At 37.2% G+C, this 24,164-nt stretch overlaps 1 protein-coding gene across 3 annotated transcripts in view; it reads right to left on the bottom strand.

Annotated features, from left to right (window-relative positions):
- RPRD1A (regulation of nuclear pre-mRNA domain containing 1A) overlaps positions 1 to 22,642 on the bottom strand; it is a 72,509-nt gene extending 49,867 nt beyond the window's left edge. The window contains exon 1 of one of the 3 annotated variants that reach the window (XM_029228850.1): positions 22,303 to 22,642. In XM_029228850.1, the coding sequence (XP_029084683.1) occupies positions 22,303 to 22,453 (151 nt within the window). In that variant the 5' untranslated portion in view covers positions 22,454 to 22,642. The remainder of the gene's footprint in view (positions 1 to 22,302) is intronic. The other 2 variants (XM_029228834.1, XM_029228841.1) reach the window with 2 other exon arrangements.
- Positions 22,643 to 24,164: the final 1,522 nt, after the last annotated feature.

Below are 24,164 nucleotides of genomic sequence, written 5' to 3'. Positions count from 1 at the left end.
ATAGGATAGATTTTGACAGGCAGAGGTGATAGGTTAATAGGTATGCAGTTTAAATTTTGACAGATATTGTCAAGTTGCCCATCAAAAAGGCCAACTGCTTGAACTCCTACCACGTGAAAATGCTCATTTCCCAACATCAACATAATACTATTAATATTTAAGATCTTTGCCAATCTCTCGGGAGTAAAATGATCCTGTTTTTATTTGCAATTCCCTATATATTACTAAAGCTGATTTCTCAGTCATTTATATTCCTTCTTTTGTAAATTGAAGGAATTCAATTCAAGTTCCCCACTCACATCATTTTCCCCATTTTCCTACTGAGCTGTTTGTTTTTTTATCAACTCACAGGAGCATTTTATATGTTATGCATATTAGCTTTTTCCTGTTTTAGGTAGTGCAAATATTTTCTCCAAATCTGTTGCTTAAATTAAAATTTGATATTTTCTGCATTCAGGGATTTTATAACTTTATGTAGCCAAATCTATTTCCTATATGACTCAAGGCCTATATTGTATTTAGAAAGTCCTTTCATGATCCAAAACTAGAAATGATTATAAATATGTATTTTTCTTACATGACTCCATAGTTGATTCTTTTCAATGTTATATCTTTAATTCAACTGGATTAATTTCATATGATATTAGTTAGGAATCTAAGAATCATTTATTAATATTCCATCTCTTATCACATGAGTTTCAAGTGTCTAATTTAGCAAATGCCCACATAAAATAGGTCTTCTCACAAATCTCTACTCTGTTCCTTTCATATATATATTTCTCTTCCTCTACCAACATCATACTCTTCTAATTTCAATGTCTTTACAGTCTACGTGGATACCTAAAAGGGCACACTACTTTCATTATTGTTTTCCCTTCAAAACTGTCAAAATTCACGAGACAAAGATTGCCTTGGCTCTTCCTCCACATTCACTTTTCCCAATGATCTATAGAATTAGTTTTACATTTCTTACAGACTGCCCTGAATTTACAGATTAATCTGGGAATATCTGACCTCTCTGCAATCAATTTTTACTTAGCAATTTTACATACTACTGTACTTTAAAACACATACAACAAATGTATGTTTTAAACCGATAAAAAGTAAAATTTAGTGTTTAGCATACAGTTACATTAAAATAAGCTTGTTAAAATACTAACACAACAGGCAAGCCTGAAAATATCCTATAATATCAAAGACAAGAAAATACTGGTAGAACACACTAGTCTCAGAGTTCCAAATGATGTGTACCAATTCCAACAGAAAGCCCAATTTGTAGAGGTCTTCTGCTTCTGAGAAGATAGAGCAGACATACTTTTCCCTATTCCTCCTGCAAAGCACAACTACAAATCCTAGACATTATACATAAACCAAACATAGGAAAAGAAAAGGCAGAAGACTGGCTAGGGACCTTGGGAGTTCAACACAAGGCGAGTTCCCAGAGTTTTCATTTTGCCTCATATATCTCAGATTCAAAGTTGAAGAGGCCAGCACCCCAGAAATCCTAACAGGTGCAGATATAAAAAGTTCCAAAAAAAGCCTTCTCACTCTCGTCAAAGGAGCAGGAAAAGGGCAGCCTAGCAAGACAGAAAAACTTTTAGAAAATACCCTATCTACTCCAACCAAACACACCGCAGAAAAGAAAAGAAAAGAGAAAAAAGAAAAATCTGTGACCCCACTCACATCCACACCAGCAAAGGCTGTAATGTGGAAGCCCAACACCTCTCCAGAGTAGTGTCAGAGAAGGCAAAGGAGGGAGCCTGGACTTCCACCCCACTCAGCAGTAAGGAGGCACTCACTGGGGTGGTGTCACAGAAGGCCTAGTGGAAAGTCAGCACCTCCACCGTGGCCCAGCAACTCTGTGGTATCAGTGGAAGTCTCGTGGGGAGCCAGAACTCCCACTCACACCCAACAGTAACAAAGAACACCTCCTTCCCCTGATGGGGTAGTGTCAGAGAAACCCAGCTTAAACAGGATTAAGTAAGGTCCAGAGTCTCATAACATAATATAATACAAAAAAATCTATGGATCAGCAAAATTTCCATCATACCAAGTACCAGGAGGTTCTCAAACTGAACGAAAAAAGTCAGTCAGTAGATGCCAAAACTAAGATGACAGAGATTTGAGAATTATTGACAAAGATTTTAAGGCAGCCATCATAAAAATGCTTCAACTAGCATATGCAAATATGTTGAAAATACAAAATTTGTGGGATAAAGCTGAAGCAGTGCTGAGAGAAACTTGCAGCACTAAATGCACACACTAGAAAAGATGAACAAGTCTAAAATCAATAATCTAAGCTCCCACCTCAAAAACCTAGAATAAGAAGAACAAAATAAACACAAGGAAGCATGAGGAAATAAGTAAAAAAAAAAAAAAATGAAATTGACACATAAAAATAAAGGAAAAGCTGCTTCCCCCACCCCAGTTTTTTGAGATATAATTGACATACAGCACTATATCAGTTTAAGGTGTACAGCGTAACGGTTTGGTTTACATATACTGTGAACTGATTACCACAGTAAGTTAACTATCATCTCGTATAGACGCAAAAACAAAAAGATAAAAAAATTTTCTTCTCCTTGTGATGACACCTCTTAGGCTTTATTTTCTTAACACTGTCATACATATCATACAACAGTGTTAATTATAGTCATCCTGTTGTACGTTACATCCCTACTACTTATTTATCTTAGAACTGTTAGTTTGTACCTTTTGACTACCTTCTTCCAATTCCCCCTCCTATACCTCGACCTCTGGCAACCACAAATCGGATTTCTTTTTCTGAGTTTGGGTTTGTGGCTTTTTTTTTTTTTTTAAAGATTCAACATATAAGTGAGATTGTACAGTATTTCCTTCTCTGATTTATTTCACATAGCATTACGTCCTCAAGGTGCATCCACATTGTTAAAAATGGCAGCATTTCCTCACTTCTTTAAGGCTGAATGATATTCTGCTGTGGTGTGTGTGTGTGTGTGTGTGTGTGTGTGTGTGTGTGTCTCACTTCTTTATCCATTCATCTCTTGATAGACACTCAGGTTGTTTCCATGTCTTGGCTATTATATCAGTTGTATTTCAATATACTAGGAATAAATATGAGAAAAATAAAATTAAAAATAAAATATCCCTTTAAATTGCTCAAAATAATTGAAATACTTAAGTGTAAATAAAACAAAACACGTACAGGACTTGTATGCTGAAAGCTACATAATACTGATAAAAAAAAAGTCAAAGAAGATCTAAATAAATAGAGAAATATACCATGTTCATGGATTAGAAGATGTTACATAATAAAGAGGTCAATTTCCCCTAAACTGATATGCAGGATTAATGCAACTCTTATCAAAATCCCAGCAAAATAATTTTTATTGATATAGACCAGATTATATTCTAAAGTCTACAGACAAAGGCAAAAGAACCAGAGTAGCTAAAACAATTCTGCAAAGGAATACAGTGGAAGGAATCAATCTACCCAATTTCAAGACTTATCATATAGCTATCAAGATTACCTGTGGCATTGGTGGAGGGAGACACACATGGATCAATGGAATAGGACAGAGAACCCAGAAACAGACTCACACAAATACGCTCAAGTCAATTTTGACAAAGGAGCAAAGCAATTCAATAAAGGAAAGACAGCCTGCCTTTTCAACAAATGGTGCTGGAGCATTTGAACCTTGACCTAAATTTCACGCATTATATAAAAATTAACTCAAAATGGATCATGGACTTAAATGCAAAACTATAAGTATTTTAGAACAAAACACAGGGAAAAAAATCTTTGGAATCCAGGGCTAAGCAGGGTTCTTAAACTTGACACTAAAAGCATTAACGCATAAAAGAAAAATTCAATAAACTAGGGTTAAATGAGGGTGTGCCGGGATTGAGGTGGATGTGGCTATTAAAAGGCAACATGAGGGTTCCTCGTGGTGATGGAAATGTTCCATATTTTGACTATATCAATGTCAATATTACAGTTATGATGTTTTGCAATATCTATAATTATAGAGATTTTATTTTAAACTAGTTTTCCATGATGCTATCATTGGGGGAAGCTGGAAATGGGTAAACAGGACCCCTCTGTATTATTTCTTACAAATGAATGTGAATCTGTAGTTACAGAAAAATAAACAGTATTTTCAAAAATTTCATTTTAATCCTCTAGTTTTGAAGCTAAAAAATCACTACAAAAGCACTCCCAGAAGAGGGTGGTTGAAACAAAATCCAGTGTTCACTCTACATATTTATTTATAAACATTAATATCAATTTCAGTGACTTAACTCCAAAAGAATCTGAAAGCTAAAGCTTTAAAAACGAAAACAATTACTACATTAAACTAGGCAAGACAGAGATGAACTAAAAGAAAATTAATGCAAAGCACCCATGGTCTCTGTTAATCTGAGAACTCTCAAACTTTCTGGTTTCAGGACCCCTTCATACTCTTACAAATTCTTGAGAACCCCAAAAAACTTTTATCCACCAATACTTACCTTATTAAAAATTAAAACAGAGGAATTCTTAAGACATGTGCTAGTTCATTTAAAAACAATTTTTAAAATTATATGTTAACATAAATAACATTTGTTTAAAAAATATATTTCCATCAAAAAAATTTTAAGTGAGGAGTCATATTGTTTTACGTTTTTGCAAATCTCCAGTTCAACAGAATACAGCTGGATTCTCATATGTGCTTCCTATTAAACATACCACAATATATTGTTTTAGTAAAAGTAAAGTTGAAAAAAACGCAGACCACATCCAAATATAAACTTGGTAAGAGAAAAGTGTTTTAACAGTCTTTACAGATAATTGTGGATATTCTTTGAAACTACACCAAAATCCAACAAGTTGTAGTTTTTAAAAAGATTCTAAATTGTAATATGGAATCTGAAAACATATCAATGAACGGCTAAAACCCTCTTACATTAAAATACTTTAAGCTACCATGCTCTTTGAATGGATCTTTGACTCCTGTATAATTTTGTAACATCATGCATAAGTCTTTTGAAAAATACTGGTTTGCTGAGTTACACAAACATTCCAACTGCTGAAACATTTTATTAGGCAATATAAAAAAATCACATTTGTAAGTATCACTATTGATTTCACTGGAAAAGTGTTTAAAAGCATTGGGAAGCTGTCAGGCTCATGAAGGCACATTTGAGTTTTTCAAAATTCTAATTTTTGCTTGAAAACTTGAATTTTATAATGGGTAACAAATACTGTCAGTTGTCTTCCTTGATGAACAGGTTCATTATATTCATTTTTTTGAGAAAACATCTGCCAAATATCCGTGTCTGAATAATCACAGTTTCTCTTGTCATTTTTTCAAATAAAATGGTGCTCCATGAAAAAAGCGTCTGATTTAGCTCACAACTCAATCACACAGGCGTTATTTCCTCCAGAATGTTCAGTATACGGTACTTTATGTAGACTTCCCATTTTGTCACACAGATTATTAAAAAGATATTTAATCACCTCTAATGCAATACTCAATAGTCAAAGACTGACAGCTTTTCCCCTAAGATCAGGAAAAAGAGAAGGATGTTCACTTTTACCACTTTAATTCAACACAGTATTGGAACTTCCAGCCATAGCAATTAGGTAAGAAAAAGAAATAAGACATCCAAATTAGAAAGGAAGAGGTAAAATTATCTCTGTTCACAGATGTTACTTGTATAAAACCCTAATGAGTCCAAAAAAACTGTTAGAGCTAATAAATGAATTCAGCAAAGTTGCAGAATACAAAACATTCAAAAATGAATTGCATTTCTATAGATTAACAATGAATGATCCAAAAAAGAAATTAAGAATTCTACTTACCATTATATCAAAAAGAATAAAATACTTAGGAATAAGTTTAACCAAAGAGGTGTAAGACTTGTACACTGAAAACTATAATAAGAAATAAAAGAAGATACAAATAAATTGAAATACATCCCATTTTCACGGATTGGAAGACTTAATATTGCTAAGATAACACTGCTCAAAGCAACCTACAAATTAAATGCAATCTTTATCAAACTCCCAATGGCATTTTGGTAGAAATCGAAAAACTCATCTTAAAATTCATATAGATTCCCAAATGATCCCAAATAGCCAAAACAATATTTTAAAAGAAAATTAAAATTGAAAGACTCATACTTACTGATTTCAATACTTACTAGGAAACTATCGTAATCAGAATAGTGTAGTATAGGCATAAGGACAGACATATAGACCAATAAAATAGAAGAGCGAGCCTAGCAAAAAACTCTTGCATATATAGTCATCACTAGTCATTATGAAACCGCAAATTAAAACCACAGATACCACTCCATTCCGATTAGAATGTCTTTTTTCAAAACAAAAAAGAAAAAAACAGAAAATAACAGGCACTGATGAAAACGTGCAGAAATTGGAATCCTGGTGCACTGCAAGTAGGAATGTAAAATGGCACAGAAAACAGTACAGTTGTTCCCCAAAAAATTAAACACAGAGAGCTTTCCTGGTGGCAAAGTGGTTAAGAATCTTCCCGCCTATGCAGGGGACACGGGTTCGAGCCCTGGTCCAGGAAGATCCCACATGCCACAGAGCAACTAAGCCCATGCGCCACAACTACTGAGCCTGCCTGTGTTCTAGAGCCTGTGAGCCACAACTACTGAGCCCATGTGTAGCAACTACTGAAGCCCACGCACCTAGAGCCCGTGCTCTGCAACAAGAGAAGCCACTACAATGAGGAGCCCGAGCACCACAACGAAGAGTAGCCCCCGCTCGCTGCAACTAGAGAAAGCCTGCGTGCAGCAACGAAAGACCCAATGCAGCCAAAAATAAATAAGTAAAATAAATTTATTTTAAAAAAAATTAGCATCGAATTACCATATGATTTACCAACTCCACTTCTCGGTACATACTCAAAATAAGAAGGGACTCAAACAGATATTTGTACAACCATGTTCATACCAGCATTATTCACAATAGCCAAAAAGTGGAAGCAACCCTAATGTCATCAACAAATAAATAAAATGTGGTATATACATACAAGAGTATTATTCAGCCTTTTAAAAGGAAAGAAGTTCTGACACATGCTACAGCATGGATGAACCTTGAAGATATTATGCTAAGTTAAATAAGCCAGTCACAAAAGAATAAACTGTATGATTTCACTTAAATGAGGCAACTAGAGTAGCTGAATTCAAACTGACAGGAAGTAGACGGGTGGTTGCCAGGTGCTGGGAGAGAAAAGGGAATTATTGTTTAATGGGAATGGAGTTTCAGTTTGGGAAAATGAAAAAAGTTCTGGAGGTGGATGGTGATGACAGCTGCAAAACAATGTGAATGGACTTAACTGCACTGAACTGTACACTTAAAAAATGGTTAAAATAGTAAATTTATATTATGTATATTTTACCACAATAAAGAGAAAGAAAAAAAGGTTAAAACGTTAAATTTTATGTTATGTACACTTTACACAACGAAAAAAGTGCACACGCACAGAGACACATGCACTCAAGGGTCAAGATTTAACCAAATTAGTAATCTGAGCTACGCTGAAGAGCACTGTCAGGTAAGTGATATATTTTTTAAGCTGTGAACGTGTGGTGTGAAAAATACAATGATTACTGGTACAGTCTGGTGTCTCTGCCTTGACTACTGATTAGACACTACCAGTTTTCACCCACCTTTGCTTTTACACCACCACAGAACATGCCAACACAGTGAAAAGGGCCAGGGGAGAGAGAACATCTTAGTAGTACTATGAAAACATTTTTTACCTTGTCCCATATGCCTCTTAAAAGGGTCTTGGTGATCCACCAAGGGGGATCCAGTTACCACACTTTAAGAACCACTTCTCTAAAGATGGATAAATATGGCAAGAGCAGAACAATATGATAGACTGAAAAAGCTGGAAATTTTTCAAGTCTTTCTCTCAATCAGGTAAATGTTTATAAATGGAGTTCAATATTTGCCTTAAGATGTCAGAAGTTCCAAATTCAGGCACTACTCTTAAAAAAAAAACAGCAAAACATTCTGTAATACTCCTTCTAGCTCTAAAAGTCTCAGATTCTATATACTTTTCAACATTCATTCAGTAGCTCACTCAACACATACTTACTGTGTATCTACTGTATGCTACGTTGAGGAAACAAAGGAATAGGCTCAGTCCTCCAGTAATAAGAAACTCAACACAGAACCACTAAAATACTATATGTTAAATGCTATAATAATAGCAATAAAAAGTACATGGAGGTGACACCAGAGAAAATGTCAAGAATAAAGAGAACTGACAAATATGAAGATAAGAACATTGAAATGGAGTCTGGGGAGCAGAAAGAAAAAGAATAAAGGTAAGAGAACAGAGTGAAATGTACCTGTGGGACACCACCAAGCTAACAAACACACATTATAGGAGTCTGAGAAAGAGAAGAGGGTGCATAAAGAATATATGGAGAAATAATGGCCCAAAACTCCCCAAATTTTAAAAAAGCATAAATCTACGAATCTAAGCTCAATGAACTCCAGGTAGGAATAACTCAGAGACCCACACTGAGAAACATTATAATCAAACTGTCCAAAGACAAAGAATTTTTGAAAGCAGCAATTAGCGACTCACTGTCATGTAAACACAAGGGAGCCTCAATAAAATTAACAATTTCTCATCAAACTGTGGAGGCCAGAAGGCTATGAGATGCCATATTTAAACCCCTGGGGGTGGGGGTGAGGTGGGGAATGTCGACCAAGAATTTTAAATCCGGCAAAACTACCCTTCAATACTGAAGAAGAAATTAGAACATTTCAAGGTAAACAAAACCTGAAGGACTTTATTGGTAGTAGATGTCTCCTACAAGAAATGCTAAAGAGAGTCCTTCAGACTGACATGAAAGGACACTAGATCATAACTAGAAGCCATATAAAGAAATAACGAACATCAGTAAAGTATCTACATAAGTAAATATAAAAGCCAGTATTACTTTATTTTTTGGTTGGTAACTTCTCTTTTTGTTTCCTATGTGAATTAAAATAGAAATGTATAAAATAAGTCTGATGATGGGCACACAACATATATAAGATGTAGTTTGTGGGATTTCCCTGGTGGTCCAGTGGTTAAGACTCCACGCTCCCAATGCAGGAGGCCCAGGTTCAATCTCTGGTCAGGGAACTAAGACCCCGCATGCTGCATACCGCACATGGTGCACTGCGCAGCCAAAAAAAAAAAAAAAAAATGTAGTTTGTGACAACAATATAAAGACACATAAAAGTGCAATGTATTTATATCACTTTTTTTTTTTTTTTTTTTTTGCAGCACGCGGGCCTCCCACTGCTGTGGCCTTTCCCGTTGCGGTGCACAGGCTTCCGACGCGCAGGCTCAGCGGCCATGGCTCACGGGGCCAGCCGCTCCGCGGTATGCGGGATCTTCCCGGACCGGGGCACGAACCCGTGTCTCCCGCATCGGCAGGCGGATTCTCAACCACTGCGCCACCAGGGAAGCCCCACCCTTTTTTATTTTTATATTTTTATTTATTTATTTTTTTGGCCACACTGTAATGCTTGTGGGATTTTAGTTCCCCAACGAGGGATCGAACCTGTGCCCTTGGCAATGAAAGCCCGGATTCTCAACCACTGGACCGCTGGTAATTCCCTATATCATCTTTTTTTTAATTGAGAGAAAGTTCACATTACATTAAACTAACCATGTTAAAGTGTATAATCCAGGAGCATTTACCATATAGTTGTGCAACTATCACCTACATCTATTTCCAAAACACGTTTGTCACCCCCAAAGACAACCTCATACCCATTAAACAGTCATTCATTTCCCATTACTCTTCTCCCCCCAGTCTCTGGCAACGACTTTCTCCCTTTGTGGAATCATCTATTCTATTGGTATTCAACAGATATTTCATATAAAATGAAATCCTACGATATGCGACCTTTTGTGTCTGGCTTCTTTCTCTTCATTTTTCCTTTCCTTTTTTTTTTTTTTTTTTTTGGCTGCTGTTGGGCCTTCGTTGCTGCACACAGGCTTCCTCTAGTTACAGCAAGCAGGGGCTACTCTTCGTTGTGGTGCTCAGGCTCCTCATTGCATTGGCTTCTCTTGTTGCGGAGCACAGGCTCTAGGCGTGCAGGCTTCAGTAGTTGTGGCGCGTGGGCTCAGTAGTTGCAGCTCATGGGCTCAGTAGTTGTGGCGCACTGGCTTAGTTGTCCCGCAGCACATGGGATCTTCCTGGAGCAGGGATCGAACCCATGTCTCCTACACTGGCAGGAGGATTCTTAACCACTGGACCATCAGGTAAGTCCTCACTTCATATGTTTTTGAGATTCATCCACATTGTACCATGAATCAGTATTTCATTCCTTTCTATGGCTGAATAATATTTCATTGCATGGATATACCACATAAATCTATTCATCCACTAATGGACGTTCAGGTTGTTTCCACCTTTTGAGTACTGTGAATAACACTGCTATGAGCATTCTTGTATAGTATTTGCTTGAATACCTACTTTCAATTCTTCTGAATATATACCTAGGAGTAGGATTACTGCAAGAGTGCTAGTAAAAGATGAGGAGCTGGGTAGTGGGATGGGATAGCAGAGACAAACAGAATACTGCTAAAATAGCAATAAAAAAGCTGCAGGTGAGGTATGTATAAAGAGAGGGGTCAAGATAATCCTGAAGTTCTGAAATTAGGCAACTGGTAGACGGTAATCCCTTTCACTCAAATAGGAAATACAGGAAGAGTAACAGGGAAGTGGGACAAGAGTGGGGAAAGATGACAAAGTGTTGCATTGTACATGCTGAGTTTGAGGTGCTCGAGAAATCCAGTGACATTGAGACTGCTACAAAAAAAAAAAAGAATATTGAATCATCAGCATATTGATGGAAGAAAGCAAAAATTACACCTAAAGTGTCAATTATAAATATATAAAGTGGGACTTCCCTGGCGGCACAGTGGTTAAGAATCCACCTGCCAATGCAGGGGACACGGGTTCAATCCCTGATCCGGGAAGATCCCACATGCTGCAGAGCAACCAAGCCCATGTGCCACAACTACTGAGCCTGCGCTCTAGAGCCTGTGAGCCACAACTACTGAAGCCCGCGTGCCACAACTACTGAAGCCCACGCGCCTAGAGCCCATGCTCCTCAACAAGAGAAGCCACTGCAATGAGAAGCCTGTGCACTGCAACGAAGAGTAGCCCCCATTCGCTGCAACTAGAGAAAGCCCGTGCACAGCAATGAACACCCAACGCAGCCAAAAAAATAAATAAAAATAATTTTTAAAAAATTTTAAAAATATATAAAGTGAAATTATTCTTAATCATTAAGCATTTTCTATGTGCTAGTTATAGCACATCAACTGCATTTTTAAAATTCTAAAACAACAAACTTGATTAAATCCACATTAAGTATTAGTTGATTTACTAATTAAATTGTTGTAAATCTGGATTATGTACACATTACTCAGGGTTTTCCAGAGAAACAGAACTAATAAGGTGTGTGTGCACACACAGAAAGACATTATAAGGAACTGGTTCATGTGATTATAGAGGCTGTCAAGTCCCAAGATCTGCAGTCAGCAAACTGGAGACCCAGGAGAGCTGATGGCATAGCACTTGTCAGAAAGCAGACTCAAGATCCGGGAAGAGCCCATGTTTCACTTTACGTCCAAAGGCAGGAAAGAAGGCGGTCAGGCAGGACAAGTTTCCCTCTTACTCACAGAAGCATCAGCCTTTTTGTTCTATTCCAGCCTTCAACTTACTGAAAGAGGCCCATCAACATTAAGGAGGACAACTTGCTTTACTCACTCTACAGATTAAAATGTTTTATTTCAGCCAGAAACATCTTCACAGACATACCCAAAATACTGTTTGACCAAATAACTAAAGCCACCTGTGGCCCAGTCAATTTGACACATAAAATTAACCATCACAAGTGCTCTTCAAGATAACTCATGATTTTCTACTAAGAAAACTGAATTTTTTGACAGTTCAGGAAAAATATGGTCCTTAACTACCCAAACCTCCTTGTTTAAAAGAATAATCTATAAAATAGAATACCACACACATTATGATTTATTCCAATACTAAAGAGATGAAAACAGCATGTTGAATTAAATAGACAAAGGTTTTTTTTTAATTGTCATGTAGTTGATTTGCAATGTTGTGTTAATTTTTGCTATACAGCAAGGTGATTCAGTTATACATATATATACATCCTTTTTTATATTCTTTGCCATTATGGTTTATCACATATAGTTCCCTGTGCCATACAGTAGGACCTTGTTGTTTATCCATTCCACATATAATAGTTTGCATCTACTAACCCTCAACTCCCAGTCCATCCCTCCCCCGCCCCCCTTAGCAACCACAAGTCTATTCTCTAGGTCTGTGAGCCTGTTTCATAGATTGGTTCATTTGTGTTATGTTTTAGATTCCACATACAAGTGATATCATATGGCATTTGTCATTCTCTTTCTGACTTACTTCACTTAGTATGACAATCTCTAAGTCCATCCATGTTGCTGCAAATGGCATTATTTCATTCTTTTTTATGGCTGAGTAGTATTCCATTGCATATATGTACATCTTGTTCATCCATTCATAAATAGATAAGGTTTTTAAACCATGCTCTTGAAGAAGAATATTCCTTGAACTGGACCAAAATGTCATCACAAAAATCAACCAATGCAAACCATTTTCCCAATTTACAAAAAAAAAAAACAAAAAACAAAACGTTAATGAATGTAAATGTTTTCAGTTTTAAGTGCTTTTGCATAACATGACAATCCTCTGACACTTTCTTCTATTAGCCTGTACTAGAATTAAATGAGATACATTTAGTGCAAAGTTATACAGTTACTGTAAACTTAAATGTGCATTTTGTGATGGTCTTCACAGGGCTTTACAAGGCCTCATGAACGAATACCTGAACAAGTTTGAGAACCACTTACTTAAACAATTACAACAAATACATTTAGAATAAGACTGCACGGTTCTCAGCCTAAGAAGATTAGCCATCATAAAGATGTAAATTCTCGGGAATTTCCTGGCAGTCCAGTGGTTAAGACTCTGAGCTTCCACTGCAGGGGGCACGGGTTCAATCCCCGGTCAGGGAACTAAGATCCCACATGCCATGCAGAAAGGAAAAAAAAAAAAAAGATGTGAATTCTCTTTGAGCTAATAAAATACCAAAATAATTTTTTTCTTGCAAATGACAAGTTGATTCTAGCGTTTATATGGAAAAACAAAACAAGAGGACACAAGAAAACTCTGGGAAAAAAAAAAAAAGAAGAGCAATTTGCAGCCTGGCGGGGGGTTGGAGCAGGATGTCCTACTAGATGTGAAAACATAATAAAGAGTGTGACAGTGATACATGAGTAGTCCGATGAATGGAGCAGAATGACAGTCTACAAATATGCCAAATATATATGAAAACTGAGTGTATGTTAAAGGAGGCATTTCAAATAGGTGGAGGTAAAAAGAACTTAAAAAAAATGGTGTGATAAACCAATGCCTACCACTTCTATCAGCTGAAACCGTTAAGAAAATAAGAATATTTAGTAACATAAATTAATACTTATAAACTATAAGATAAACTGACACATCCTAAATGTTCATCAATAGAGTAACAGTTATATAAATTTTGGTGCATCCATAAAATGGAATACAGTGCAGTCATTTTTTTAATTGAGGCAACATCATATATATAAATACATCATAATCTGAAAGATATATTAAAAAGAAAAGCAAAAGCACAGAGAAATCTATATAATATCCAACCATTTGTCTAAACATGAAAGAGAGAAAGAAACTGTAACATATGTAGATGACTATATATGCATAGAAAATTCTGGAAGAATAAACTTAACAGATTGATTCTGGGTAAGGAAAATGGGTGGCAGGGGGAGAAGAGTGGAAAGGAGCCTTTGTGACTTTTCAATTTCGTATTACATGCATGTTACTACCCACTAAAATATACTGTATTTTAAAAAATACACCCGGAAAGTATATAGAATGGTAATTTTTTTCTTAGTTTCTCAGTTATTATAGATATAAAAGGGACTAAGGAAAAGCTATAAAAAGAAGAACAAGAGGGCTTCCCTGGTGGCGCAGTGGTTGAGAGTCCGCCTGCCGATGCAGGGGACACGGGTTCGTGCCCCGGTGAGCCATGGCCGCTGAGCCTGCGCGTCCAGAGCCTGTGCTCCGCAACGGGAGAGGCCACAACAGGGAAAGGCCTGCGTACCGCAAAAAAAAAAAAAAAAAAAAAAAAGAAGAAGAAGAACAAGACTAACAGGTACCTGATAAAAGCCAAGAGAACCAAAAATGACCAAATAACCTAGATGACTGCAAGGTGACTACATAAATAATTCATTATTATAATCCTCTTCATACATTTTTACAAACAAAAGGATTTTAAAAATCTTAAATCACTTAAAGTTCTTTGCAGACATAAAACATTAAAAGTCTACCTAAAATATTTACTTTATTATCCTGTCTAGTTCCAAAAAGGAGTTGTGAACTGAAATGTTACATTTAAAATGTCAAATAACCTTTGTTTGACATAAAACGACATTCAAACGATTAAATCAACAGTAAAAACTATGTCTACATACTTTGTACAGCTCCTAGTAAATTCAAATCTCAAATCAATTGCCTAAACTAAGCTAGTTTCCCAATTACATTGATATTTCTCTTTGTATCAATATGAAGTTACTAATTTAGCAGAGTCTGTTGCCCTGACTGATATGTAAGCTATGTCTCCCTTATCCACTGAATCATCCTTGGTCTAGCAACAGAGCAGGAACTCAATAGGTATTTGCTGAGTAAAGGAAACCAACAGGAGAAACTTTTACATATCAAATGAAAATTTCATTTTATTCAAAAATACACTTGTAAAATTATGAACTATAATTATGTTTGTTTAATGCAGGCACACACCTTTATTTTTATTAGAAATTTAAGGATAATTCCCTTAAATTTTGGAGCCGTAAAAACAACATCAAATCATCGATTTTTTAAAAAGCTGTATTTATAGGAAAGAGAACCTAAAGAAAATTATATTATAACCCAAAGGGAAATTTCATAAATTTGGTTTAAGTTCACACTGAGTAGGAATTAACATTTTGGAGGGAATATGTCTGCTTAAGGCAAAGCAATGGGTGCTAGCCTCTTGATCTAACTACCAATAATAGGAAATGGCCTAGCTCTTAGTATCTGGTTTGTGAATTGTTGGCGGGTCCTCAAAACCCTTTCATGGAGTCCATGAACTCAAAGCTATTTTCACAATAATACTAAGACATTATTTGTCTTTTTCGCTCTCATCCTCTCACCTGTGTATAGTGTTATATTCCTGCGGTTATGTGATATACATCACAAGAAGACTGAATGGAAAAGCTGACATGAGAATTCAGCTGTCTTTAATTAAGACAGACAAAGATTTGCAAAAATGTAAAACAATCACTCCTTTCTCTAATATTTTTAAGTTATTTTTCATTAAAAATGTCATTTTATGTTAACATAAAATCAATTTAGTACCACAGTTTTAAAATAATAATTATTAAATATTTTTCAAGGTTTCACGTTCTAATATAACTCCCAGTAAATATAAACAACATAAATGAAAGATCAGGGGCCTTTAATAATTTTTACAAAAATAAAGGGATCCTTTAATCATACAGTCGATAATCCCTGGTCTAGACCCTGAGAATATCTATGTAACAACCAATGTGATTTTTTCAAACAATAAATTTAAAATAAAAGAGGGAATCCATAGATGTAAAGGAACTTAAATATAATAATCAAATGCAATGAAGAAACTTTACTTGCATCCTGATTCAAATAACTGGCTAAAATTTAAAAAAATGTGAGACAATCAAGGAAACAAATACTAGCTGGATATTTGATGATATTTTAAGAAGTTAACTTTTTTAAAGTTGTTAACAAAGAATATAACTGTTACAGCTGGATGATGACTACACTGAGGTGCATAAAAGTCATACAGATTTGAGAAAAACAAATTCTTAGTGTAATTAACGAAATATAAACACTGTCTAACTTGTTTAATTCTAACTACAAAAAAGTACAGTATTTCCAAAATAACAGTATTAGACAATATAAAAGCCACTGAATTGTCAATTCAAAAACAGAATCTCTTCGTTTTAAGGATTTATATGGCTACATGTTTTTAAAGAGGATGAAAAATGTTCCTTAACCTTTTGTATTTTTCTAAAACCAAATAGAGTATCTAAGAATATACTTATTTTAGCACCACTTACAAACCTAAAGCCATATTCATGAATATAAATGTTAATTCGACATATTTAAGAACCTTTATCAAAGGCAATATGTTGAGATTATGCAGGCTAAAACTTGGAAAACAACCACCTATAGGAACCCACTATCTACTTCATAACCAACACATAACCCCCCAGTCTATAATACAATATAAAGTGATAATTAGTTCCCTGAAAGATGTCTAATACAGTTTATTGATAACAAAGTACTGATTTTAACAAGTGATTACAAATAGAAGGAAAATCTAAACTTTAGGCATTTTAATATTTTAATTGTTGCCAGTTGGGGAAAAACAGTAACGAGCACTCAAGGGCTGAACATTCCCAGGTTTGGCTCTTTGCATTCCAAGCTATTTCTTGCCTCAGCATCTTCACATATCCCAGTAGCTGAATACCTCCTCCCCACTTATGGCATAGCTGGTTCAGAGAGGTCTTTAATTGAAGGTCACCTTACAGAGATCATTTCCCTCACCATCTAACTACTTAAGGTTCTCCTCCCTTAAATGCACTTAATACAAAATTTATATTTACAATTTTCTTGTTTGCCCTCCCCATGAGACTACAAATTCTATGAGGGCAGGGACCAACTTTCTTTCTTTTTATTTATTTTTTTAATTGAAATATATTTGACATATAAATATATCCCTGCCGGTCCAGTGGTTAGGACCTGGCACTTTCACTGCTGTGGCCCGGGTTCAATCCCTGGTCAGGGAACTAAGATCCCGCAAGCCACGCGGCATGGCCAAAACAAAACAAAACCAAAAAAACACGTTGTTTTATGACTGGAATATATCCAATGCTAGACACATATAAGATAATAAATACAGGGTGAATTAACATACTCTAAAGGGCTGAGACAATTATGATTTTGTTAAGACTCAAATATGAATAACATACAAGAGGCAAGTGTAAACGACTCAATCAACTAGACTACTGAAAGCAGCAACTCTAATCAACTGCAAAGAACTTCCTCCTATCTATTCTCTTTCTACAACTCTTGCAGAGACTTGTTCTTGTACTTGCATGTAGGAAAGAGCCCGTCAGTGTTGTTTCGTAAATTCTGGTACCTTCATGGATGATATTTCTACAGCAATTAATGCAACATATAATTTAATTAGTGGTCTAATTTATAATTTAGCCCACTACTGAGAAGTTCAGAGTTTAACACAATCACCTTCAAAAGACAGTATTAAGAAAGTGAAAAGACAACCCAATGAATGGGAGAAAATATTTGCAAGTCATGGATCTGATAACAGACTTGTATGTAAAATACATAAAGATATATGTATATGTATAGCTGATTCACTTTGTTATAAAGCAGAAACTAACACACCATTGTAAAGCAATTATACTTCAATAAAGATGTAAAAATAAATTTTAAAAAATAAATTTAAAAAATAAAATAAAGAACACTTAATAATAAAAGACAACTAATAAGAACCTGCTGTATAAAAAAAAATAAAATTCTAAAATTAAAAAAAAAAAAGACAATGCAATTTTTAAATGGGCAAGGATCTGAACAGACAGTTCTCCAAAGATGACATACAAATGGCCAATAAGCAAATGAAAATATGCTTAACATCATTAGTCATCAGGGAAACACAAATCAAAACCACAAGACACTTTACACCCAACAGGGTGTCTATAATCAAAAAGACAGATAATAATAAGTGTTGTTAAAGATGTGGAGAAATTGGACCCTCATACACTGCAGGCAGGAATGTATAATGATGCAGTCACTGTGGAAAACAGTCTGGCAACTCCCCAAAACATTAAATGTAGAGTTCATATATGACCTAGCAATTCTATTCCTAGGTATATATCCAAGAAAAATTAAAACACATCCACACAAAAACTTGTACACAAATATTCAAAGCAGTATTGTTCATAATAGCCAAAAAGTGGAATCAACCCAAATGTCTATCAACTGATGAATGGATAAATGCATACAATGGATTATTATTTGGCGATAAAAAGGGATGAAGTACTAAATACATGCTACAACAAGAATGAGCCTAGAGGATATTATCCTAACCAAAGGAAGCCTAGTCACAAAAGACTATATATCATATGATTCCATTTAAGGTAAATCTATAGAAACAAAGTAAATTAGTGGTTGCCTAGAGGTGGGGAAGCGGGAATGATAGCTAAAAGGCATGGGTTATGAAAATGTTCTAAAATTTATTGTGGTGATGGTTTTACAATATATGATATCCTAAAAACCAAATGGGTAAATTGTATGGTATCTTAATTATAACTCAATAGAGCTGTTACAAAACAACAAAATGGTCACTTATGTTTTTGGTTACACTCTATTGCATTTATCAGGGAAATTATAGCTACTTTGGTCTTCATAAGGGCCACGGGGTATATTCCTCCAAAAAGAAATTATCTTTCTTTAAAGGAGACAAAAATAAGGAAAGTAGACAAAGGGGAAATCTTCACAACTGCATGATTACCATATCTGACGTATCATTTTACCTACTCATTCCCATATTTTGAGCAGTAATTTTTCCTACCAATGTCACATTTTTGTCTTCTTTAAACACTTCAAGAAACTAAAGAATGCCTAGCTTAATACAAAATGTTCAACTAATTTTCCTTAATTTCTTGACATTTCAAATTTGATCAATTCCTTTCAAAAATACTTACTTTGCAGAGATAATGTGAGGAGTCAAGATATCACAGTAAGATGTCTAAAACAATGCCTTGTACTCAGTAAATTACTGTCACTATCATTATGCTAAAGGAAAGAGAGGATCCTAAAGTTGATGAGCAAAACTGCAGAGAATGGGGAGGACATAATGGCTACACCCTACAAAGGCACAATCGTGTGTCAAGGAAAGGAAACCCTTGGCAGAAAAGCCCAGAGCACACTGAGAACTGCAGCAGCAGCAGCAGCAGCATGATCATCACCTCCACTATTACTACCATTTCTATCATCACCATCATCACCCAACACTACTCTCCTCCTAAAGCATCTATTTATATGCCTTTAACTCTTTCTATTTATGAAACATTTTAACATATGAAAACATCCCCAAACTCAGCTAATAGAACATCTTACCATTTTCCATTTGTTTCAAAAAATGTTTCATATATATGTACTATAAGCTAACACAGATCCATTTTCATTCCCTCTCTTCCTTATGGTAGCCACTATCTTGGACTATGGTGTTAATCATTTCTATGCATGTTCTAGCTACAGATACCTGTAAACAATATAGAGTATTGTTCTGCATGTTTTCAAACTTTCACTATATAGCATATTGGTCTGCACCTTGCTTTCTTAGCCCAACATTCATGTCATGTTGTTTCATGCAGCTCTAGTTCATTCACAAAACTGTTGGACAGTATTATATTATACTGTATGAAAGACAAAATATATTTGTCCATACTCTAACTAATGAGATGTTTAAAGTGTTTATCTAATTTTGTTATTAAGAGGCTACAATAAACATAATTTCTTGAGTTTCCAGGATATATTCAGGGAACTGGTAGGCCAAAGGGCATATACCTTCAACTTCTTTAGAGGTTGCTAAGTTCATCTCCTTTTTTACACTACAATCAGCAGTGTAAGAGAGTTCTTGTTTCCTGTCATCCTCACCAATCCTAGGTACTGTCACACCTGTTTTTCTTTTTTTTTTTTTGGCTGTACCCCACGAGAGCTTACTTCTCCAACCAGAAATCGAACTGGGGCCCCAGGCAGTGAAAACACCGGGTCCTAACCACTGGACTGGCAGGGCATTTCCTATCATAATTTTAATTTTGCAAACCAAAGGGTCTAAAGTGGTACTTCACTGATTTATTTTTTCTTGATTAGTAAGATTATCATTTATTGGCCTTTCAGGTTTCCGCTTACGTAAAATGCCTTTAACAGTATGGCCATTTTTCTACTGATTTGTGGTAGTTCTTAAGAACAATTTGGGTACCAATCCTTATGCTCTTTCTTCCCTCCCCACCCCACCCCCAAATATAAACCTGCTGCTGATTTTCATATCTAGTAAGGTAGAAAAGCAAAGACAATTCCTGCCTTCTCAAAGTTCACAGCTATCTGCCAGACATTTATATCTGTGTTTCTCAAACCTTTTTGGCCACTCACAGGTGAATTCCTCCATGAGAGCCAATACACATACACTTACATATGAAGTGAAAAACAGGGCTCTACATCAACTTATTCTAAGGCAGGGGTTCCCAACTGCTGGGCCACAGACCGGTACTGGTCCATGGCATGTTAGGAACTGGGCTGCACAGCAGAAGGTGAGCAGTGGGCAAGTGAGCGAAGCTTCATCTGTATTTACAGCCGCTTCCCGTCACTCGCATTACCACCTGAGCTCCACCTCGTGTCAGATCAGCAGCAGCATTAAATTCTCATAGGAGCACGAACCCTACTGTGAACTGCGCATGCCAGGGATCTAGGTTGCATGCTCCTTATGAGAATCTAATGCCTGGTGATCTGAGGTGGAGCTGAGGCGGTGATGCTAGCGCTGGGGAGCGGCTGCAAATACAGATTATCATTAGCAGAGAGGTTTGACTGCACAGAGACCATAATAAATCAACTGCTTGCAGACATATCAAAACCCTATCAGTGAGTGGCAAGTGACAATTAAGCTGCATCTTACGGAGTAGACTGGACATAAGCAACACACTTAGGGTATCACTGTCTCCCATCACCCCCACATGGGACCATCTAGTTGCAGGAAAACAAGCTCAGGGCTCCCACTGATTCTGCATTATAGTGAGTTGTACAATTATTTCATTATGTATTACAACGTAATAATAATAGAAATAAAGTGCACAATAAATGTAATGCTCTTGAATCATCCCCAAACCATCCTGCTCCCCCCCAGGTCCGTGGAAAAATTGTCTTCCATGAAACCAGTCTCTGGCGTCAAAAAGGTTGGAGACCACTGTTCTAAGGGATTAACCACAAGCAAATACACAAGAAAACATACAGAATGTCTCCACTCTATATAGCCAATGCCACATTTTGGCTCTGATATTAATCATCATGTGGCTTTCATATGGATCAGTACACAAGCATCTACTTGATTAATAATGGCTTGTTAAAACAATTAATAATAACCATCATATCAGGTACATCAGTATGTCTGAAACAACAATTAAGAGTGCCCATTCTCTTTATCGAATGAAATAAGAATTAAGGTACAAATTCAGACTAAGCAAATGAAATATTTTAATTTTCAGTCGTCCATCATACAATCAGTTCTTACGGATAAATCTGCTCTGCAGTAGTGAAATGATTCTTCTAGATATTTTAGTGACAGCAGACTACAGCTGAAAAAAAGTTAACTTCATTTACAGGAGCAATATAGAATGCTTTGTAAAATAAAGACGCTGCCCCAGAGGCATGTAATCATAGAGCAAGAAAGGACCTTAGATCAACTTAATCTAATTCCCTCATTTTCAGGTGAGGCACTTGCAATCCAGAAATTAAGAAATCTCCCTAATCCATCTCCTCTAAAATCTACAAACTCAGAGTTCTTTCCATTGCATCACGCATCTTATTTTACACTCCCCAGCTCTAAAACTATGATTCTCCTTAATTTTACAAGTTTGAGTTGATGTGTTATAGAAATAATGGAAGTATCTCCCCATACCAATCTTCCCCCTCCTCTAGCCTCCATTATAATGTACCCAACGAAAAAACCTGACTGCCTAAATTTCTGACTGTAATTAGGTGCGGAGTGCTGAGCCCCTGGCTACTGTTTCCGCGTTAAACCAATAAAAATGTTAATCCTTTATACAATACCTTCTTCAACAACACCTACTAAACGTAGACTTTGCAGGAAGCGCAGTACACGCCGCTCCTCCTGGCCCGCAGACCACCGACGCCAGGAAGCCCGGGGCCCTGGGGAGGCGGCGTGCGGGGCAGCCGGGAGTTGGGGTCGCTAGGGGAGTGGGGCTCCTAAGGAGGGGGGTAGTCCCGGGGATGCCAGGGAACTGGCCGGGTGGCGGGGAGCGGCAGGGAGCGGCGGGGAAAGGCCGAGAGGCGCGGCCGACTCACCTTTCCGCAGCTCCCGCTCCCACACTGTGACGATGGGCCGCGAGTGCTTGCGGTGGTGGATTAGCCACAGGGACAGGGTCTGCACGCTCTGCTGCGAGTTGCTCAACTCCGACAGCTTCTTCTCCAGCGCCGCCTCAGAGAAAGCGGACATCCCTCCGATACCGTGCTCACGCCGTCCCACGCGGTGAGGCTGAGGGGGAGGAGAGTTTCGCCGCCCCCGCCGCGGCCTCGCCCCCTCACCCCACCCTTCCCCACGCCCTCACCACCGCTGCCGCCACTTCCAAGATCGGCCGCAAACCAGCAAGATGGCGACCAGCCGGCAGTGACGTCACGGCCTACCCACGCCCCGCCCACCGAACAGGCTCCGTCGAGGCCGAGCGGAAGGGGCGGGGAAGAGACGCGCCCTGGAGAGGCGGTCGGGGGGCGTGCCCCCTGGGTCTGGGCCGGAGGCGGGGCGGGGTTTGCCAGGCTTAGAACCCTCCTCCTGGGAGAAAATGTATTTACCAAGGGGTAATTAAAAATCCCTTAAACACCAGCGTGTTTGCACAAGGCGCCAAATGCTAGTTGTGTGGTCCAGCTCAGTAACAGTGAAGAGTTGGGACTTTCTTCATGTAAATGGCTAAATCAATTGTGATACTTCATCTTACAGAATACATGCAGCAGTTTAAAAGATTCATAAATCCAATGGTGGATTGTTTTTATTTTAAGTTGCAAAAAATAAGTACAGTATAACGTTTGTTTTATAAAAGTATATATTTTATAAGAATTCATAAGTATGCAAATAAGAGAGGATAAGAATTGGTGCCCTTAAGCTGTGTCTGAATTGTTTTCATTTTTTACAAGAACATATTACATAGTTAAAAATTAATTTCAGAAATCTCATAATTAATTCAGCACATTTGGACATAGCACTTGTCTTAACTATGATAATTCACAAAAGAAACAGAAGACAGATGCTGTCATATTCTAAATATTAATACAAGAAATTTCAAGGAAGGTATATAAGAAACCACAGGAATTCCTAAGCCATCTTTTGGGAGACACTGTTCAAGAACTTTGCCTATTTATTTGTTTGTTTGATTATAAGTATAGCTTCTCTTTCCCATTTTTAATGTCACTACAGCTTGAGGTTCAGAGATATCTCAAGAGGTGAGGTAACTCTCCTTCCTCTTCCTCTCACTCCAATATCAATTCCTATCTCTACATTCTTCTCTTTCCCTCATTTTACATCCTTTTCTTTATCCAATCTGCTTAGTCTAGTTCTAAGCCTTAACGTAGTCCAACTTTAACCTGCCTCCCAAGACCTAACAGTATCTTCAACACTATTCCCTGAGCCCTGAAGCCACCAAAATTGCTTCATATCTTCTCCCAAATTGTCTTCACCTGAGATTCCAACTCTTCCCACTCCCTTCTTCTCTATCTCATCTACCTTAACTTTATTTTTTAAATTAATTAATTTTATTTTTGGCTGCATTGGGTCTCTGTTGCTGTGTGTGGGCTTTCTCTAGTTGCAGCAAGTGGAGGCTACTCTCCGTTGTGGTGCATGGGCTTCTCACTGTGGTGGCCTCTCTCTGTTTCGGAGCATGGGCTCCAGGTGCGTGGGCCCCAGCGGCTGTGGCACACGGGCTTCAGTAGTTGTGGCACACAGGTTTCAGCAGTTGTGGTGTGCAGGCTCCGTAGTTGTGGCACACGGGCCCAGCCACTCTGCAGCATGTGGAATCCTCCTGGACCAGGGCTCGAACCTGTGTCCCCTGCATTGGCAAGCAGATTCTTAACCACTGCGCCACCAGGGAAGCCCCAAGTCTACCTTAACTTTAAAGACCACCTTAAATTCTACCTTCTTTTCTTTCCCAACCAGTCCA

The sequence above is a fragment of the Monodon monoceros genome, unplaced genomic scaffold, assembly GCF_005190385.1.
Source record: "Monodon monoceros isolate NGI ecotype Baffin Bay Population unplaced genomic scaffold, NGI_Narwhal_1 Super_Scaffold_1, whole genome shotgun sequence".
NCBI classification, from domain to species: Eukaryota; Metazoa; Chordata; class Mammalia; order Artiodactyla; family Monodontidae; genus Monodon; species Monodon monoceros.
The sequence above is the reverse complement of the archived record's forward strand: the minus strand, read 5'-3'. Positions and strand labels throughout refer to the sequence as shown.